Source organism: Ovis canadensis, chromosome 6 (assembly GCF_042477335.2).
Source record: "Ovis canadensis isolate MfBH-ARS-UI-01 breed Bighorn chromosome 6, ARS-UI_OviCan_v2, whole genome shotgun sequence".
In the NCBI taxonomy this organism is placed as follows: Eukaryota; Metazoa; Chordata; class Mammalia; order Artiodactyla; family Bovidae; genus Ovis; species Ovis canadensis.
The window spans coordinates 47,372,895-47,394,989 of NC_091250.1; the positions used below are offsets into that span (position 1 = coordinate 47,372,895).

Here is a 22,095-nt window from a genome sequence, read left to right on the forward strand (position 1 = left end):
TTTCTGCAGTTGTTTCTCCACTGATCTCCAGTAGCATATTGGGCACCTACTGTCCTGGGGAGTTCCTCTTTCAGTATCCTATCATTTTGTCTTTTCATACTGTTCATGGGGTTGTCAAGGCAAGAATACTGAAGTGGTTTGCCATTCCCTTCTCCACTGGACCACATTCTGTCAGACCTCTCCACCATGACCCGCCCATCTTGGGTGGCCCCACGGGCATGGCTTAGTTTCATTGAGTTAGACAATGCTGTGGTCATAGCGTGATTAGATTGACTAGTTTTCTGTGATTATGGTTTCAGTGTGTCTGCCCTCTGATGCCATGAATCAAGGCAAATTGGAAGTGGTCAAACTGGAGGTGGCAAGAGTGAACGTCAACATTCTAGGAATCAGCGAACTAAAATGGACTGGAATGGGTGAATTTAACTCAGATGACCATTATATCTACTACTGTGGGAAGCAATCCCTCAGAAGAAATGGAGAAGCCATCATGGTCAACAAAAGAGTCCAAAATGCAGTACTTGGATGCAATCTCAAAAACGACAGAATGATCTCTGTTCGTTTCCAAGGCAAATCATTCAATATCACAGTAATTCAAGTCTATGCCCCAACCAGTAACGCTGAAGAAGCTGAATTTGAATGGTTCTAAGAAGACCTAGAAGACATTTTAGAGCTAACATCCAAAAAAGATGTCCTTTTCATTATAGGGGACTAGAATGCAAAAGTAGGAAGTCAAGAAATACCTGGAGTAACAGGCAAATCTGGCCTTGGAATACGGAATGAAGTAGGGCAAAGACTAATAGAGTTTTGCCAAGAAAATGCACTGGACATAGAAAACACCCTCTTCTAACAACACAAGAGAAGACTCTACACATGGACATCACCAGATGGTCAACACCGAAATCAGATTGATTAGCTCTTTGCAGCCAAAGATAGAGAAGCCTGATACAGTCAACAAAAACAAGACCAGGAGCTGACTGTGGCTCAGATCATGAACTCCTTATTGACAAATTCAGACTTAAATTGAAGAAAGTAAGGAACACCGCTAGACCATTCAGGTAGGACCTAAATCAAATCCCTTATGATTATACAGTGGAAGTGAGAAATAGATTTAAGGGCCTAGATCTGATTGATAGAGTGCCTGATGAACTATGGAATGAGGTTTGTGACATTGTACAGGAGACAGGGATCAAGACCATCCCCATGGAAAAGAAATGCAAAAAAAGCAAAATGGCTGTCTGGGGAGGCCTTACAAATAGCTGTGAAAAGAAGAGAAGCGAAAAGCAAAGGAGAAAAGGAAAGATATAGGCATCTGAATGCAGAGTTCCAAAGAATAGCAAGAAGAGATAAGAAAGCCTTCCTCAGCGATCAATGCAAAGAAATAGAGGAAAACAACAGAATGGGAAAGACTAGAGATCTCTTCAAAAAAATTAGAGATATCAAGGGAACATTTCATGCAAAGATGAGCTCGATAAAGGACAGAAATGGCATGGACCTCACAGAAGCAGAAGATATTAAGAAGAGGTGGCAAGAATACACAGAAGAACTGTACAAAAAAGATCTTCAAGACCAAGATAATCACGATGGTGTGATCACTCACCTAGAGCCAGACATCCTGGAATGTGAAGGCAAGTGGGCCTTAGAAAGCATCACTATGAACAAAGCTAGTGGAGGTAATGGAATTCCAATTGAGCTATTTCAAATCCTGAAAGATGATGCTGTGAAAGTGCTGCATTCAATGTGTCAACAAATTTGGAAAACTCAGCAGTAGCCACAGGACTGGAAAAGCTTAGTTTTCATCCCAATCCCAAAGAAAGGCAATGCCAAAGAATGCTCAAACTACCACACAATTGCACTCATCTCACACACTAGGAAAATAATGCTAAAAATTCTCCAAGCCAGGCTTCAGCAATATGTGAACCATGAACTTCCAGATATTCAAGCTAGCTTTCGAAAAGGCAGAGGAACCAGAGATCAAATTGCCAGCATCTGCTGGATCATGGAAAAAGCAAGAGAGTTCCAGAAAAACATCTATTTCTGCTTGATTGACTATGCCAAAGCCTCTGACTGTGTGGATCACAATAAACTGTGGAAAATTATGAAAGAATGGGAATACCAGACCACCTAACCTGCCTCTTGAGAAACCTATATGCCGGTCAGGAAGCAACAGTTAGAACTGGACATGGAACAAAAGACTGGTTCCAAATAGGAAAAGGAGTACGTCAAGGCTGTATATTGTCACCCTGCTTATTTAACTTATATGCAGAGTACATCATGCAAAACGCTGGGCTGGAAGAAGTACAAGTTGGAATCAAGACTGTCGGGAGAAATATCAATAACCTCAGATATGCAGATGACACCACCCTTATGGCAGAAAGTGAAGAGGAACTAAAAAGCCTCTTGATGAAAGTGAAAGTGGAGAGTGAAAAAATTGGCTTAAAGCTCAACATTCATAAAATGAAGATCATGGCATCTGGTCTCATCACTTCATGGGAAATAGACGGGGAAACAGAAACAGTGGAAACAGTGTCAGACTTTATTTTTTTGGGCTCCAAAGTCACTGCAGATGGTGACTGCAGCCAGGAAATTAAAAGATGCTTACTCTTTGGAAGACAAATTGTGACCATCCTAGATAGCATATTCAAAACAAGAGACACTATTTTGCCAACAGTGGTCCATCTAGTCAAGGTTATGGTTTTTCCAGTGGTCATGTATGGATGCGAGAGTTGGATAGTGAAGAAAGCTGAGTTCCAAAGAACTGATGCTTTTGAACTGTGGTGTTGGAGAAGACTCTTGGGAGTCCCTTGGACTGCAAGGAGATCCAACCAGTCCATTCTGAAGGAGATCAGCCCTGGGATTTCTTTGGAAGGAATGATGAAGCTGAAACTCCAGTACTTCGGCCACCTGATGGGAAGAATTGACTCATTGGAAAAGACTCTGATGCTGGGAGGGATTGGGGGCAGGAGGAGAAGGGGATGACAGAGGATGAGATGGCTGGATGGCATCACCGACTCGATGGACGTGAGTCTGAGTGAACTCCAGGAGTTGGTGATGGACAGGGAGGCCTGGCATGCTGCGATTCACGGGGTCGCAAAGAGTCGGACATGACTGAGCGACTGAATTGAACTGAACCATTAAAGCATTAAATGAGCCAATGCATGTGAAACATCTAGCAAAAAGCTTGTCATCTCTTGAGTGCTCAATAAATGTGCTTTACTTGCATAATTTTACTAACTCATTGATTTCTTGGGCTGGAACATTATATTCATTATCATTATTGCTTAAAATAGGAATATGATAGGGTCACCAGTTTACATTTTCCATGAGCTTCACTCTGCATCACTCATAACTTATGTCACACACAGAACTGGCTACGATACAAAGATAGTAAGTTGAAAGGATATTGAGGTTCAGCACCAAAAAAATAACTAGGAAAACAACTTGAAGACTAAGATTTGATGAAAGAAGTTGGAAACATCATTTTCATAAATGGTTTAAATATTTGATGCATGAATTTGATTTGGGGGTTTTCAATTTGTATACCATAAGCAATTTAAAAATACCCTATTTCTTTTAGATCATTAATTCTTGATTTTAATCTTAGTATTGTGCTATAATAATTTTGTACCTACTAATGGAATTCATTTACATATTTTTAAAGGCAAAAAGAACTCATACTGACTCTTAAGGATGAATTAAATCTCTAATGAATTCCTTGACAAAGCTAATTATTCTAATCTTCAAACTGTCAGCTTTGTTGAGAAATAAATGTTTTTTTAACTGTGGAAAAGTTCAAACTACCTTGTTTTTGGGTTAATAAAACATTTTCAGAAAACATTTTCTTAAAACCAGATATAGAGCATTATGAGGCACAAGTTGGACTGTGGCACTGACCAGACCTTATGGCTTGAAATCACACAGAGTAAAACCGGCCACCGTAAATCAAAGGCCTGTGGATTCTCAGGGCTCACAGGAATGCCATTTGTGAAATGCAGCATTGACTCAGGTAGCTTTCAGGATTCAAAAGTACATCATGCTGCTGCTACTGCTAAGTCACGTCAGTCATGTCCGACTCTGCGTGACCCCATAGACGGCAGCCCACCAGGCTGCCCCGTCCCTGGGATTCTCCAGGCAAGAACACTGGAGTGGGTTGCCATTTCCCTCTCCATTGCATGAAAGTGAAAAGTGAAAGTGAAGTCACTCAGTCGCATCGGATTCTTAGCCACCCCATGGACTGCAGCCTACCAGGCTCCTCTGTCCATGGGAGTTTCCAGGAAGGAGTACTGGAGTGGGGTGCCATTGCCTTCTCCAGTACATCATAGTTAATGACAATTTACCACCATTGCAACTGGAAAAACAGCAGCAATAATATTCGTATTAGCTATAATGCAATGAAGAGACATAATGTGGTTTTACTTCTTGGTTAGCACTCTCTCTCTTTCCCCCCTCTCCCTACCTGTCTTCTATCTCTCAGTTTCCTACTGTCTGCCTAACTATCTACTCAGACAATGCATAATGGGATAGATTCAAGGCATGAGTGTCAACCTTCATATATATATATATATATATATACATACATACATATATACACACACACATAAACATACATATTTTAGTATGACTCCTTTTTCCTTCTTTTTTATAATACTGCTGAGACATAGTCATATTTTACAGAAGTTAAAAATCTGAATATGTCTTATTCTTCCAAGAAAATGTAAGCAACGTTCAAATTATACCCAGAATTTTATTTTATAAAAAGTGCTCCACCAAAACTGTACTTTCAGGAATTTGACTATTTATGATGTCTGCACATCAGAAAATTAAGCCTTTACTCAAAAGGAAGTTGTAAATTTATTATCAGACACCACATACTTATTTAAATAGCTCTGGCCTCTTCTGTCACTTCCCATATTTTGCATCTAGTGGAATCTTTGTCTACTTACTGGATGGAGCTTTCAATGCGGGTGATGGTGAGGAAAGCTGCAAGATTTGCGGTGTAAGATGAGATGACAATCAAAGCAAACAGCCACCAAGCCCCCATCATCATTCGGGTGGCCAGAGTTGTATATGGGACTTCTCCACCTGTGGAAGGAAGCAGAGAATAAAAGAACATCAACAAGTATTTACTGAGACTTTGAGGTCATACACAGTCAATACAAGTTAACTTTTAAGTAATGAGACTCTTTCTGCATAACATCAGTGTAGATCTCTGTAGTTTGCTTATGTTCACCAATTTTTTTTGGTAATTTTTAATGATTAAACAAAGAATCTCAAGGATCCAGAAAAAGCATAGCTAGCTGTACTTTCCCCCCCCCAATTTTTATAGCTGTTTATTTATTTTTTAATTGGAAGATAATTGCTTTACAATGTTGTGTTGGTTTTCACTGTACAGTGAAGTGAATTAGCTATATGTATGAGAGTTGGACTGTGAAGAAGGCTGAGCTCTGAAGAATTGATGCTTTTGAACTGTGGTGTTGGAGAAGACTCTTGAGAGTCCCTTGGACTGCAAGGAGATCCATCCAGTCCATTCTGAAGGAGATCAACCCTGGGATTTCTTTGGAAGGAATGGTGCTAAAGCTGAAGCTCCAGTACTTTGGCCACCTCATGCAAAGAGTTGACTTATTGGAAAAGACTCTGATGCTGGGAGGGATTGGGGGCAGGAGGAGAAGGGGATGACCGAGGATGAGATGGCTGGATGGCATCACCGACTCGATGGACGCGAGTCTGAGTGAACTCCGGGAGATGGTGATGGACAGGGAGGCGTGGCGTGCTGTGATTCATGGGGTCGCAAAGAGTCAGACACGACTGAGTGACTGAACTGAACTGAATACATATATCTCCTCCCTCCTGAACCTCTCTCTCATTTCTCACTTCCATCCTGCCCTTCTAGGTCATCACAGAGCACCAAGCTGAGCTCCTTTCGACATACAGCAGATTCCCACCAGCTACCAATTTTACACGCAGTACTATATATATATCAGTGCCACTACTGAACCACTTAGCCAGTTTACTTGTTGACATTCCAGGGGCTACCACTTTTAAGTCTATCATCATGATGCTTTTTAAAAGTGAAAACGAAATCATCATATTCTCCTGATCCAAATTTGCAGTGGATTCCTATCACTCGCAAAAACAAAAACAAAAACAAAAACAAACAAACAAACAAAAAAACCAGAAAATCTGAAATCTGTATCAGAGTTCACCAGGTCCTAGATGAACTAATCTCAGATCCACTTTCTGACTTTCCTTTTCCCACTCTCTGAATGTCCTTCCTTTAGTTTCTTGTAAGGGGCCACAGTGATTTCTGTCTGAGGGCCTTTGTACTTGCAATTTGTATGCCTGGAATTCTCTGTTCTTTAACTTAAAAATGACTCTCCTTTTAAAATATTTAAGTTTCTGCTCAGATGATACTTCTTCACAAACACTTCATTCTATCTAAAATAATTCCCACAACCGCATTATTTCAGCCATCTTATTTTTTTAAATAAAAAATTTCATATATTTTAATTTTCTCTTCTTCCTCATTATGTGGTTTCTAACATAACAGTTTCTGCCTCATATTAGGTGGGTAAATATTTGCTAAATGAATACATGTTTTATATGAAGTTAATAATCTTTCTAAAATAAATTAGTTTTCTGCTAAGTGTAACGGAGAAGGCAATGGCACCCCACTCCAGTACTCTTGCCTGGAAAATCCCATGGACAGAGGAGCCTGGTAGGCTGCAGTCCATGGGGTCACTAGGAGTCGGACACAACTGAGCGACTTTATTTTCACTTTCCACTTTCATGCCTTGGAGAAGGAAATGGGAACCAACTCCAGTGTTCTTGCCTGGAGAATCCCAGGGACGGGGGAGCCTGGTGGGCTGCCATCTATGGGGTTGCAGAGTCGGACACGACTGACGTGACTTAGCAGTAGCAGTAGCTAAGTGTAAAAATAAATTAAAGAGATATAATACTACATTCGCCTAGGTACATCAATATGTGAATTGCTTAACAAGATTTAATTAATTATCATATGAGGCAGATTTTTATGCCAACCACTAATTCTCACTGTGTAATATTAATACCTTTAAACTTTCAGTGTAGTACAAACATACCCTGTGGGTATGACCTGAGCTATTTTCCTGATATAATATACTCAGAATAGGCTAACCTCTGATACCTGGAACACATTTTTTCAAAAGGAGTTATGATGCATTTTGGATACTTTCTTCTCCAAAGCAACGGAAATATTCACTTGGCTTTTAAAAGATGAAAGAAAAATAAAATGCTCATTTTTAAACCAAATGGGGACTTCTTAGAAATATGGCTAGTTGAAAAAATAATAATAAATTTGAGCAAGATGATTGATAAAGACTGGAAGATGTTAATAAATGTACAAAAGTAGAACAATAAATTCATGACTGAAAAGGCTAATTGAAGGTTTGTATCCATGAAGACTTCACCCTCGATTTGAGTTGTTATCACACATAAGAAAGAATATTTGTTGAGCTTTCCTCATCTGTGGCATAAAGTCTGAAATTTGGAAATTCAAATTCCTTGGGGAGTCCATATAAAATGACATTTTATTTGATATCTGTACTTAGAAATCACATACTAAAAGTAATGGTAATCTTGACTCCTAACATTTGTAATTAGGAAAAAATTTGAAACAATCCTCCTACTGATAGCAACTAGAAAAAAAAAAAAAAGAACAAATACTGCATTTGAGAGCTAAAGAAGCAGTAAAAAATTAGAAGATGAAGATTCTGAAGAAGTTCAGAAATGTGACCTGGTAGTTAGGTCTGTTTTCTACTAAGGGATAAATGCCAATTTAACAAGAAGATAAGAAACTGAGATGCTGAGCAATGCTTTTGAAAGCCTTCAAAATCAGGTGGCTATAAAAATTAAGGCCCAGGGCTTGCCAAATAGGGGTGGAACTAAGGAAAACAGAAAGCCCTCATATGTTTGGAAATCAACAATTACAATTCTATTATGCGATGGGTTGGAGAAAAATCACAAGAGAGGTAAAAAAATATTTTGAAGTTAGTGATAATAAAAATACTCCAAACCAAAACTCCACATTTTGATACCAGACAGGATGCTACTAAATTTGTCTTTGAAGGGAAATTCACAACTTCTATAAGAGAAGAGTCGGAAAATCAATGAGCTGCTCATCAACTTCAAGAAGTTAAAAGAAAAGCAAATTAAACCTAAAGAACACATAAGGAGGGACATAATAAATACAGGAGCAGAAATTAGTAAACTAGATAAACTAGATAAACACAATAGAGAGGGATGATCCAACAGAAGTTTGGTCCTTTGGAAATATTTCTAAAAAGCTGTAGATGTATGGCAGAAACCAATACAATGTTGTAAAGAAATTATCCTTTAATAAAAATAAATAAATATTAAAAAATAGCAAAAAAAAGCTCCTAAGATTGATCAAGAAAATAAGTAAAGGCACAAAATTGGAGTTAAAAGGGTATATTGTTACAAATGTTGCAGATATTAGGATAAAAGAGGAGGATCATATGCACAGTTCAATGTCAATTAATATGAAAATGGAGATGACATGGACAAATTTGTATAAAAATTGCTACCAAAAGAAATAAAACATTTCAATGATCTTATAAGTATTAAAGACTTTGAATCTACAATAAAGCCTACTTATCAAAATACTCAAGACTAGTAGATTGTTTTCAGACTTTTTGGAAAAAATCTACCCAATCTTTTAGCAATAATTAAGTCTAATTTTACATAAATTCTTTCTAAGATTAGAAAAAAAGCAAGACACTAGTCCATATATTTTATAAAGAAGACACAACTTTTGTAAACAAAATCTGAAAAGGTTATTCCAAGTAAAGAGGATGACAAGCTAATCTTCCATATAATTGTAGATAAAGAAGACTTACATAAATTAGTAAACTGAAAATTGCAAAAATAAATAGGCATTATGAGTTTATTAAATGAAAGCAAAGGTTGTTTGGCATCTGAAAGTAAATCATTAAAATTCACTACATTAGCACTATAAAGGAGCAAAACCCTGTAATCATCTTGGTAGAAATATATAAAGCACAGATAAAATTTAACATCTAATCATAAAAATACTGAAAACCTAGAAATACTCCAGCAAACTGGAAATAATTCTTAGTCTCACAAAGAGTATTTTCAGGAAGCCGACAGAAAATGTCACACTTACTAACAAAGAAAGCATTTTTAAAGCCTATTTAAAGGCTGTGAGTTTTACCACTTCTATTCAACATTTAATTGTAGGCACTAAACAGCACAGTACAATATGCCAAGAAAATAAAGAAAGAAAAAATACTAAGGAATTAGAGAGAATGAAATAAAAGTTAAGGGTTAGAGATGATGTGAATATGTATATAGAAAATCTAAGAGAATATGAAATGACTTACTAAAATTAATGTCAGCTATCAGTTTACTATGGTACAGAGTCAACGTTCAAGAATAATCAGACATGCACACACCAGTAACACTTAAGACATGAAATTTAAAAATATGCACTATTTGCAATAATACTAAAAATATAAAATATCTAGAAATAAAGATGTGGAAGATCTCTACATGAAAATCTATAAACCTTTCTTGAGTGCAATAAAAGAAGGTTGAATAAATGGGCAGATACATCGTGTTTATTGATCAAAGACTCAGTATTATAAAGATATAAATTTTTCTCTCTCACACACATACAGAGAACAATGAAATAATACTATATAGAAATGAAACTGAACAGATTTCATTTATAAGACCATGAATGGATTTCACAAACTAAATATTGAGTAAAATAATGCACACAGCATGATAACTGTTCAAAACTAGACATCATGAATGGTAGTGCTGATAATCTTATGAGTGGTAAACTGTAGAATTATGTTGAGACAGGGAAATCGGGGTTGTGTTACAGGTAATGTTCTATCTTTTCCTAGGTGGCAGTTACACTGGGATTCCATTGCTGGTAATTCACTGAGCTGCACTTTTAAGTTTTGTGCACTTTCTGTACTTACATAGTATTTCATAATTAAAGAAAAAAACTAAATAAAAGAAGTAAAAGAGTAAAAAGAGAGAATGGTGAGTTGAATAAAAACTATTTTTTTCCCTTTATTCTGTTTTTTTGTCCACAATTTGAAAAAAGAAAATATTTTCATAGATTCTGAAGGCTAGAAGACAGGTAAAAAAACAAAAAGAAATTACCTGCTAAATTAAAAAAAACAATCTTACATTGCTAAAGCATGGCAGAAATTAGGCTGGCCATTCCTGACACTTTACGGTGTAAAAGGGTCTGACTCCAGAGTTGGGCAATTTGATTCTACAACCCCTTGGTGAGTTTGAGGTCTCCCTAGAGTGTCACTCTGCAGAAGTGTGTAGAATTCATATTTTCCAAAGTGATTCTTCTGCAGTAAGAGAATTGTTCTTTACACAGATTTGCATTTTGACGTGACTGGTTTCCCACCTCAAAAAGTACATCAGCCTTACCACTTTACATATTATCTTACTTATAAAGGTTGTTATAAATAAGTAAAATAATGTTTTTCCCTCAGGTAAGATTATGGAACTTGATAATTTTACCTGAGCAAGACAAAAAAAAAAAAATGTTCTAAATGTTTTCTGTGGGAGTATACATGCATTTTTGTGTTTGCCTGAAAATACAGAAAAGTAATTGTTGAAGATTTTCCAATTTCATTGCTTGGTAAATCAGCTTCTTGAAGGTTTAAAAACTCACAAAGTAAAAAAAAAAAGAAAGAAAGAAAGAAAGAAAAAAAAAACCTCTCAAGTGTTTATTATATAATCTGGGACTGTGATTCTTTTTTAATGAAGAATGATCAAGAAAAAAAATAGAGGAAGAAAATTCATTAATATCTTTCCTTATAAACATTTATTTTTCCCCCAAAATTGGATCCTTATTGAAATTAGGTTACTAGCACAATAGCTAAAAATGCTTATAGCAAATAGAAACTTTCCAGTGTTAGGGATGATTGAATATGTTCAGATAAGTTGGTCAAGTGGTGTGTCGGTAAATATTAGAATCTTTTATACATACAAAATCACTGTTTAGAAAATATGAATAAGGATATATTGGCAATGAGCCACTGTCAAGGCAATGTCTTACACTGAAGGATTGGTGATGATGTACATATCTCCTAACTGCATAAGATATGTCAATCATATTTATGTATTAATCTATTCCTTGAAGTGCATTCATAAATAGACTTAAGAGTCTGCCTGTGATGAGATTTGTAAATGCTTTAATAATTTTTTCTTTTGGTGGAGGAAATGGAGGTAATAAGGAGGAGCATGTGAGATACCCACAAGGTTTGGAGTTAGTGAGGTTACTATGTCCACTATCTGAAGGCAGTGTAGGCTTTACAATGTATGATTTGAGGTGGGAGAGAAGGACAGCAGAAAATTACAGTGTTTATGGCAAGGAAATTACTCTATTTACAATTATCTTTCAGTATTTTTTTATTATGGCAAGCACAAAGGCTCAGCTTGGTGATAATAATTCTGTTTAAAATTTCAAATCTGTTTTCATAAAGGGAATGAAAATCTCAAAATACCTTTGGCAGGCAACAGAGTCTAATTAGAATTTAATAGTATTTCATTTTTATTATTTGTATTATTTTCTACTTAATGAAAATGTACTCCTTTTATATTTATTTTAGTAGAAACACCTTTATTAACAATAACTCTGACCTCTTTACAATCTCAATTTCAAGCAAGCCATGCTCCTACGCCACCTTTTATCTTTTGAGTTTCCTCCCCTCATCAAGTTGACATTCCCATTCTATCTAAGATCTATTCTATTCTACCATGTTTTCACTATGAGACCCTAATCCTATTATATGTAGTTCCCTCTTACCCAGCTTAAATCCAGTGATTTGTTATGATCAACATTGCATTTTTCCTCCCTTCCTTTGAAACCCTCTCATGCTCAGTTGCATCTTCCCTGCAAGAATACAGGAGAGGGTTGCCATTTCCTCCTACTCCAGAGGATCTTCCCAACCCAGGGATCAAATCTGTGCTTCCTGCACTGGCAGGCAGATTCTTTTACCATTGCCCAAATGGGAAATCCTTTCAGCAGAGCCCAAACACTAGTCAAATCCAACTCTTTCTTTGCTCTGTCTTGAACAACTCATTCTAAATTCCTTTCTATAAACTAAGTGAATCTTTAATGCAGCCTCACAGTCATATTGAGGTCAGTTCAGTTGCTCAGTCATGTCCGACTCTTTGTGACCCCATGGACTGCAGCATGCCAGGACTCCCTGTCCATCATCAACTCCCGGAGTTTACTCAAACTCATGCCCATTAAGTCAGTGATGCCATCTAATCATCTCATCCTCTGTGGTCTCCTTTTCCCACCTTCAATCTTTCCCAGCATCAGGGTCTTTTCAAATGAGTCAGTTCTTCCCATCAGGTGGCCAAACTATTGGAGTTTCAGGTTCAGCATCAGTCCTTCCAATGAATATTCAGGATTGATTTCCTTTAGGATTGACTGGTTGGGTCTCCTTTCAGTCCAAGGGACTCTCAAGAGTCTTCTCCAACACCACAGTTCAAAAGCATCAGTTCTTCAGCACTTAGCTTTCTTTTATAGTCCTAACCTCATATCCATACATGACTACTGGAAAAACCACAGCTTTAATTAGATGGACCTTTGTCAGCAAAGTAATGTCTCTGCTTTTTAATATGCTGTGTAGGATGGTCATAAATTTCCTTCCAAGGTGCAAGTATCTTTTAATTTATCTTTCACTGATTTTGGAGCCCCCCAAAATAAAGTCTGTTATTGTTTCCATTGCTTCCCCATCTATTTGCCATGAAGTGATGGGACCAGACACCATGATCTTAATCTTAGTTTTCTGAATGTTAAGTTTTAAGCCAACTTTTTTCCACTTTCCTCCTTCACTTTCATCAAGAGGCTCTTGGGTTCTTCTTCCCTTTCTGCCATAAGCGTGGTGTCATCTGCATATTATTGTTATTTCTCCCGGCAATCCTGATTCCAGCTTGAGCTTCATCCAGTCAGCATTTCTCATGATGTACACTGTATGTAAGTTAAATAAACAGGGTGACAATATACAGCCTTCATGTACTCCTTTCCCAATTTGGAACCAGTCTGTTGTTCCATGTCCAGTTCTAACTTTTGCTTCCTGACCTGCATACAGATTTCACAGGAGGCAGGCCAGGTAGGTGGTCTGGTATTCCCATCTCTTGAAGAACTTTCCACAGTTTGTTGTGACCCACCTAGTCAAAGACTTTGGCATAGTCAGTAAAGCCAAAGTAGATATTTTTCTGGAACTCTCTTGCTTTTTCAATGATCAAACAGATGTCGGCAATTTGATCTCTGGCTCCTCTGCCTTTTCTAAATCCAGCTTGAACATCTGGATGTTTATGGTTCATGTAATGTTGAAGCCTGGCTTGGAGAATTTCTAGCATTACTTTGCTAATGTGTAAGATGAGTGAAATTGTGCAGTAGTTTGAACATTCTTTGGCATTGCCTTTCTTTGGGATTGGAATGAAAACTGACCTTTTCCAGTCCTGTGGCCACTGCTGAGTTTTCCAAATTTGCTGGCGTATTGAGTGCAGCATCATCTTTCACAGCATCATCTTTCAGGATTTGAAACAGCTCAACTGGAATTCCACCACCTCCACTAGTTTTGTTTGTAGTTATGCTCCCTAAGGCTTACTTGACTTTTCATTCCAGGATGTCTGGCTCTAGGTGAATGATTACACCATTGTGATTTATCTTGGTCGTGAAGATCTTTTTTATACAGTTCGTCTGTGTATCTTGCCACCTGTTCTTAGTATCTTCTGCTTCTGTTGGGTCCATACCATTTCTGTCCTTTATTGTGCCTGTCTTTTCATGAAATATTCCCCTGGTATCTCTAATTTTTTCTCTTCTCCACTCTCTTTGATAAGAATTCCAGTTTCTCTCTCTTCTAATACCACAAATTCCATATTCCCATTCTCAGTCTCAGAACATGATCGTGAAATCTATCTGGTTTAGAAAATTAAAGCAATTTCAAGGAACTTCCAGAGAAAAGCACCATCCAAAACAGTTTTCAGAGTGTACTTTAGTGTAAAAAAAAGGGGGGGGGGAATATGCTTATATTTTCAGAATAAAGCAACTGGAAAATAACAAAAAGTATATACATATGGAGAGCAGGGGTAGCAGAGTGAAAGAAATAAGAACTGAATTACAATCTCTGTGACTGATTTGTTATTTAATTTTAAATGTGGAGCTGTTATCTGTTTCACACAATAAAAAGAACATTAAATTTTAAAAAGAGCAAACAACAATAATGTAAACAATGATAAAATTGAACTTGAAAGAATATCAAATTAGTGACATAACTGTAAAGACAAAAATGCAATGACTGCTTCCCATTACTGAAGACTACAGCCCTTTTGGACAGCCCTCTCAGATAACTCTCTCTTCTAGTTTTATGTTTTTATTTTTTAGTTTTTTATTTTTTAAATTTTAAAATCTTTAATTCTTACATGTGTTCCCAAAAATGAAACCCCCTCCCACCTCCCTCCCCATAACATCTCTCTGGGTCATCCCCATGCACCAGCCCCAAGCATGCTGTATCCTGCGTCAGACATAGACTGGCGATTCAATTCTTACAAGATAGTATACATGTTAGAGTGCCATTCTCCCAAATCATCCCACCCTCTCCCTCTCCCTCTGAGTCCAAAAGTCCGTTATACACAGCTGTGTCTTTTTTCCTGTCTTGCATACAGGGTCGTCATTGCCATCTTCCTAAATTCCATATATATGTGTTAGTATACTGTATTGGTGTTTTTCTTTCTGGCTTACTTCACTCTGTATAATCGGCTCCAGTTTCATCTATCTCATCAGAACTGATTCAATAACTATTCCCTTTCTTTGCCCCTTTAAACATAAGACTGATAATAGCTCCCTCTGTAACTAGTGGGTACTGTACCAATTCTTGGTACTTCCTCAAAACTCCATCTACATCTCCGTAGAGAGCTCCTTTAGTACTCTTTCATCAATGTCCCAGACAGAATGTACCATCTATGTCCTACCTGGTATCATGTAAGGTCCCATGAAACATAAGTGCAAAAATGAGATTCTGGGATTGAATTGTTCATTTATCTATGTAGTGTATATTTGTGGGAAATAGAACACTGGCAACCCACAGCTTGTGGTTACATTATCATTATTCAGTTAGCACCAGTTTTGGCATAGGATGGAGTACATGTGGAATGTAAGGTCCTGGGAGATGAAGTGGCTATGGCAACTGTGATTTTAAAGATTGTGGTTTCAGAAACTGCTCTGGAGTCTTCAAATAATATAAATGTTAGAGGAGAAGTTGAAGGCAATAAATACCCAATTTAGAAATAATGGAAAATTTGAGAGGCTGATGGCAGCTTTGAAGTGCTCTCTTAAATCATATAGTCTCAGGGTAGATATGACTGAGGATTGAAAATTAAGGCTTGACTGTAATGGTGTACTCAGTTGCTGAGCTGTGCTTCAAATACTAATTGAATCTTCTGCCCAATGTGGTCTCTCATGGTAAGGCAAGGGAACTAATAAGAAATTTGAGCTTTCGAATCTCTCTGAAACTTCTTAGTATTGGAAGCAACCACCGGTTCTGAGGGAATCAGCTTTCTCTAGCATAAATGCCTCCTAGTGACTGGACCCAGGGAATCATAGTTCTCTCCTCATCGACATCACCCCTCATTGTCTCCAGGTTATGACTTAGATTCCAACATAACTAAATCAGAGATTGCTAATAAAAGCTTTATACCACATAGGATAAATGTAAGTATTGATTAGGGCAGATATACTGTCATGGATGGTAATGATCTGCAATTTGGTATTTAATATGTTGACTTGGGGAATGGTGCTAACAGTTTATTGGACTGGCTAATTGAAGGATGAACCAATAACGAAAGGATTTTGTAGATAACCTATACACAACATCTGTTATACTGTAGAGATACAGGGAGGTGGAAATGTTAGAATGAGTCAGTTCTGGACAACCTGTTTACCTCCTTGGTTGTTAGTGAGAGGAACACTCTCTACACAAAGACATTAAGAAATGCAGAGGATGGGGTGGAACTCAAGCATTACTGAAGACTTCTGTGTGTTTGTCCTCTGTTGGCCTGAGATGACACTGGAATACTGCAATGAAACTGGACTTCTTGGTATCAGAATGAGTACAGGTTGATTCATGCTAAGCGTAGAGTGTAGATATCTGTTCAGCTATCAGAGACAAGGTGAAATGACCATAATCTGTAAGGTATGTTGCAAATGGTAATTGATGTGTATTGACCTTCAGAGTCCCATAGTGGTAGCTTATCCCAGGGGCAGCCAACTAAGGTACTTCTTGATATGTATGGACAAAAGAATTCTAGATCTGAAAGCAGAAAACCTAGTCTAAATTGCTGACTGGGAATTTGTAGCCACTTAACTAGTTCATTCTAAAGGAGATTGGTCCTGGATGTTCTTTGTAAGGAATGATGCTAAAGCTGAAACTCCAGTACTTTGGCCACCTCATGCGAAGAGTTGACTCATTGGAAAAGACTTTGATGCTGGGAGGGATTGGGGGCAGGAGGAGAAGGGGATGACAGAGGATGAGATGGCTGGATGGCATCACCGACTCGATGGACATGAGTCTGAGTGAACTCCGGGAGTTGGTGATGGACAGGGAGGCCTGGCGTGCTGTGATTCATGGGGTCACAAAGAGTCAGACACAACTGAGCGACTGAACTGAACTGAACTGAACTGAACGAGTTCTTAGAACTTGTCTAGTTTACAGATCCAAAAACCCAATATTGAAGAGGATACAAGCTTAGCAATTTTTGATATTTTTGGAAATTTTTCTCAAGTAATTTTTTAATGCCACACTTACATTTTTGTAATTTACTTATTATATTTTTACTGGCTGAACATTTTCCCAGTCATTGCACTATAGCTTAGTATCCTATTTTTGTAACTGTAGGGATTTTACATCATCATATACCACATTGTAATAAACATCTTCTTTGGATGGAATCCATGAAGACAAGTTATTTGGTGAAAAATGAATTTTGTTATGTCTTATACAAATGTTAAAAAATTTCAAACACATTTTTATAACAATATTTATTGAACAAATAATGATAGATAGTGTTCCTCCTCTGCTGGTAATGTCTTTCTGAAGTGTTGACATCTCAGTTGAATGACAAAATACTGTTCTGGACTGGCAGATAAGTCCATTTGCAGCTAAACAAAAGTAAGCTAGAAGGCGTGAGACCATGTAATCAAAATATCAATTTTCCATACATAGGAAGACTTCTCTGACTTATTATTTACATTTTCACAGTAATTATAATACATGTAAAGCTGCTTATAAATAGTAGTTCCTTCTTTCCAACTCTTTAACATTATCTATACACTTCTGTTTTAAAGAGTTCTATATAAACTGAATAATGGATTTTAACATATTTCATTTTTTCTTAATTAATAAATTGCTTTTATGCAGACAAATGCCACCTATACATACTTACCCAAAATAAGAATGTTCTTCTGGTCAAATAAAAAAAATTTTGATTTCAACATTAGAACTTCCAATAGGAGACACTCTTTATAGTGTTTGAAACTTAAGGTTTATGGAACTCAATACTGCAGAATATTTCTGACGAACACATTAGAAAAGTGTTAAATTAAAAATTAATTATAATCAAATGGTTGCTGGTTATATCACATAAACCTTATATCCTGATTTTAACAAGTTCAAAATACTGATTGCTGTGACTTACAGAACTAAATTGAATTACATTACACTTAAAAAGTAATATTTAGCATCTTTTTACTTTCATAATGTTTTCACCATTCCAGCTCCTATAAAATTTTCACTATTTCTAATGACTTAGGGAATAAAAAGAAACCAACTGAAAGCCAATTTCCTATTCAATACTACAAAATTAAAATATTTTAGATGGTAGTATTTCAATTAAAAGAGGATTTCAGGTTCTCAGTTTGTAAGGCAGACTACATTATAGTTTTATACAAGTTATAACTCAAGTAATAGTCAAGGAAATTGAAGTTAAGGGCTTCCCTGAAATATGAGCTCCCTCAAATGCAACATTAAGAACATGGATGAGCAATACACACAGTGTCTACCATGAGTCCCCACCACAAACTGGTTTACTTTCATTTCTCCATGGACAGTGGCAAGTGATGATACACAGAAACACTTGCTGCAATTCTTTTCTCTAGGTCTCATTTAATCAACGCTCTTTTCCCCCGCCCTGCACCAGTTGCTTGGTACTCAATTATATTGGAAAAAACGATTACAGCACATATAAATTGTAGTAAATTATTTAATGATTCTGAAATGACAATGAAATTAGAAGTTCTTTTTCTAAAGGAGCGTCTATAAATTTGAAATTGACCAGTTTAGTTGGAAGTTTTGGTAGTATCTATGGGTGTTTGTTGAGCTTTCTGCTAACTCATAGATTTGCATTTTATGGCGAAAGTGAAAGTGAAAGTGAAAGTGAAAGTGAAATCGTGTCTGACTCTTTGTGACCCCATGGACTGTAGCCTACCAGGCTCCTCTGTCCATGGGATTTTCCAAGCAATAGTACTGGAGTGGATTGCCATTTCCTTCTCCAGGGGATCTTCCTGATCCAGGGATTGAACCCAGGTCTCCTGCATTGTAGACAGACGCTTTACAGTCTAAGCCACCAGGGAAATGAAAGCAGTTTTAGCATAACCACAATGGATCAGCAGACACACATCTTCCTTGAATTCCCCGCCATTTTTACATATAACAAAAAAATATGTTCACTTATCTCTTTTTCTTTTTCCTTTCTCAATATCTCCCATAGGGACCTTGTGAATCTTAATGATACAAATAAGACTTTGCATCTTCAGAACATTGATGTCAAAACTAAATTTCAAAAACTGTGGAGAAACAATCTCAAATCCTCACTGACTTTCAGAACTCCCAAAACTTGTATGCTTTTTATATTTTACAAAACACACACACTTTAAGAGGTGCTCCTAGAAGTATCTTCAGCCTCTGTATTCATGCTTTTATTATCGGTTTCATTGTGATATTTTAGCAGTGTTATTAAATATATATATATAGGCATATACATGTATATGTATACATATATATAAAAAGAGAAGAAACCAAATAGTCTCATCTTTTCTCTCCTGGTTTGTTTTTAGATATGCTAGTATGTTTTGTTTGTAAGACTCAAGAACATAAGTCCAAATTTTTGATAAAAGATTTAAGTATACATATAGTACATGAGATTTTTAAATCTGATATTATAAAAGTAAAGTGAGATTTTAGTAATTCAATATAAAGAGGGTGAAAGATATCCAGATAAAACCTTCAAAATCTTCAGGAAGCTTTTAGATAATTTGGTTCAGGGATGAACTGATAATTTTAAAATCAGTTTATATATCACCTCTTAGTTTTTCCTCATATCTACCATATTTGGCTTCATGTACTTCTAGTTTATTTTTGCTTACCAAATTATTTGATTGGTATTTTAGATGCTTTGTTCCTATTTTTAATATATCAATATGTATCAATTGTCTATTTGCTCAGCAAAAGGGGAAAACATTCCTGCCAACCAAAAAAAAAAAAAAAAACCAAAACAAAACAACAAACCAGGAACATAGGGCATGCTTTGAACATGGAATATATCATAGTTCTTTGAATAATTCATTTTAAAGTATATACCAAACACCTTTTCTGGAGGTCTCAAAAATGATTACTTTTGTTTTTATACTATTTTTTTTTTTTGTCACCTACTGATTTCAGTACAGTCTTGGTAATGAAATGAGGACTGGGACAGGCGCTTAGACAGGCAACGTTGTCTGGATAACGAGTCATTTGTCAAACAGCATGAAGTTAGATGGCAGTTGAGTCAGGCCTGCCACTCTGCAGTGATGTATTAGCTTTTAATGTTTTAAAATAATTATAGCAGGGTCTAAGCCACTAAATAAAACCACTATATAAATTCTAGGGCCATTATCAACCCCATTTTTCAGGGATTCAATCAATCAGTGGTTCTGAGGAAAACTGCACCCATTTTACTAATCCCACAAGCATTTAAGTTCAAAAGGTAAGCAGCAGTTGTCAACAGAAATCAAAAGTAAAATGAATCTCCAAGCGAAGCTTTTAATTACCTCTGGAATTTCTGAGATTGGGTCTTAAACTAGGCTTTATGCATATGTGTGTCATTATTTCCACAAGGTTAGAAAAGGCTAATGCATATTCAATCAGTTTTAATGATAGTAAGAGAGCCAGGTCTAAAATATATTTTAAAGCTCTAAAATGCCATTTATGCCCAGTAACCTGTTAATCACCACTGGAGATTATTTTAAAATCATAACTCATTTATTGACTATACAGTAAGATTTACAGTTTGATAGAGAAGGAATTCAGTCTTTCAAAAACAATAGTGGTCTTCTCAGTTCTGAAATCTTTATCCAGTTTTCCAGAATTCTTAGGCTTAAATTATTAGGAGGACATTTTAAGGCGCAGAAAGAAAAATAAATTTTTCTCCTTTTTTTTTTTAGTATATTATTTTGAGATGAGATTTTGGTGTGCGGGTGTTACAGAAAGTTTATTGAGATAAAATATAGACATTTATTCAGTATATGGGCTCTATATATTTAGATAGATTTCAACATGTAACATAGATCTGTAACTGAAGAACATAAAACAATTCATATCACAGTAATTTCTTCAACACTGTTGGTTGAATAAGCAAGTGTGTATAAAGAACAGTTCATGTATTTCTGTGTTTGTGAATGTGAATGCATAAGCTGAATGCATTTCAGAATTCCACATGAAGTTTAACGTATTACTCAAAGAATATCTCCTCTTCCTCTTCCTCTTTTTTAATATGAGCTATTCAGGTATGTTTTCTAGACTCTTTAGGAAGTTCTAAAGGCATTTTCAATCTAGAATCCCTATAGTCACTGAGTAAAGGACTTGGATTGAATTGATGAGCAACGGAAAAAGTCAGGAAATAAGTTCAAATTCCTGGACTTAAGCTGTAAAACAAAACCATGGATGTAACAAAGTAGGAAAGGAGGTCAGGAAGTAAAGGGTTCAGGGTGAAACTGCAAACCAAAACGAATAAAAATCCTTTTAAACCAAGACAAAAGAAGGAAGTAAGAGATTATAAAACAAAGGTCAGGAAACAAAATAATAAAAGCCTCTATTTGTTGAGTATTTACTAATGCACTAGGCATTGTGTTAAGAGTTTATAAGCATTTTCTTATTTAATCTTCACTAAAAAGCTTCTTGATGAAAGTGAAAGAGGAGAGTGAAAAAGTTGGATTAAAGCTCAACATTCAGAAAACGAAGATCATGGCACCCAGTCCCATCACTTCATGGGAAATAGATGGGGAAACAGTGGAAACAATGTCAGACTTTATTTTGGGGGGCTCCAAAAATACTGCAGATGGTGATTGCAGCCATGAAATTAAAAGACGCTTGCTCCTTGGAAGAAAAGTTATGACCAACCTAGATAGCATATTCAAAAGCAGAGACATTACTTTGCCGACTAAGGTCTGTCTAGTCAAGGCTATGGTTTTTCCTGTGGTCATGTATGGATGTGAGAGTTGGACCGTGAAGAAGGCTGAGCACCGAAGAATTGATGCTTTTGTACTGTGGTGCTGGAGAAGACTCTTGAGAGTCCCTTGGACTGCAAGGAGATCCAACCAGTCCATTCTGAAGGAGATCAGCCTTGGGATTTCTTTGGAAGGAATGATGCTGAAGCTGAAACTCCAGTACTTTGGCCACCTCATGTGAAGAGCTGACTCATTGGAAAAGACTCTGATGCTGGGAGGGATTGGGGGCAGGAGGAGAAGGGGACGACAGAGGATGAGATGGTTGGATGGCATCACTGACTTGATGGACGTGAGTCCGAGTGAACTCCGGGAGTTGGTGATGGACAGGGAGGCCTGGTGTGCTGCGATTCATGGGGTCACAAAGAGTCGGACACGACTGAGCGACTGGACTGAACTGAACTGAACTGTCTTATGAAATGATTAGGAAAGCAAGACTGGGTTTTATCAGCCAAGGTAAAGATCACAAAGGAGTAAGGATAGATGATTCATGC

General features: G+C 36.8%; 1 protein-coding gene across 3 annotated transcripts in view; it reads right to left on the reverse strand.

The window, feature by feature from the left end:
* GRID2 (glutamate ionotropic receptor delta type subunit 2) overlaps positions 1–22,095 on the reverse strand; it is a 1,666,133-nt gene that overhangs the window by 312,136 nt on the left and 1,331,902 nt on the right. For all 3 annotated transcript variants that reach the window (XM_069593668.1, XM_069593665.1, XM_069593666.1), the window contains one exon: positions 4,941–5,079. In XM_069593668.1, the coding sequence (XP_069449769.1) occupies positions 4,941–5,079 (139 nt within the window). The remainder of the gene's footprint in view (positions 1–4,940; positions 5,080–22,095) is intronic.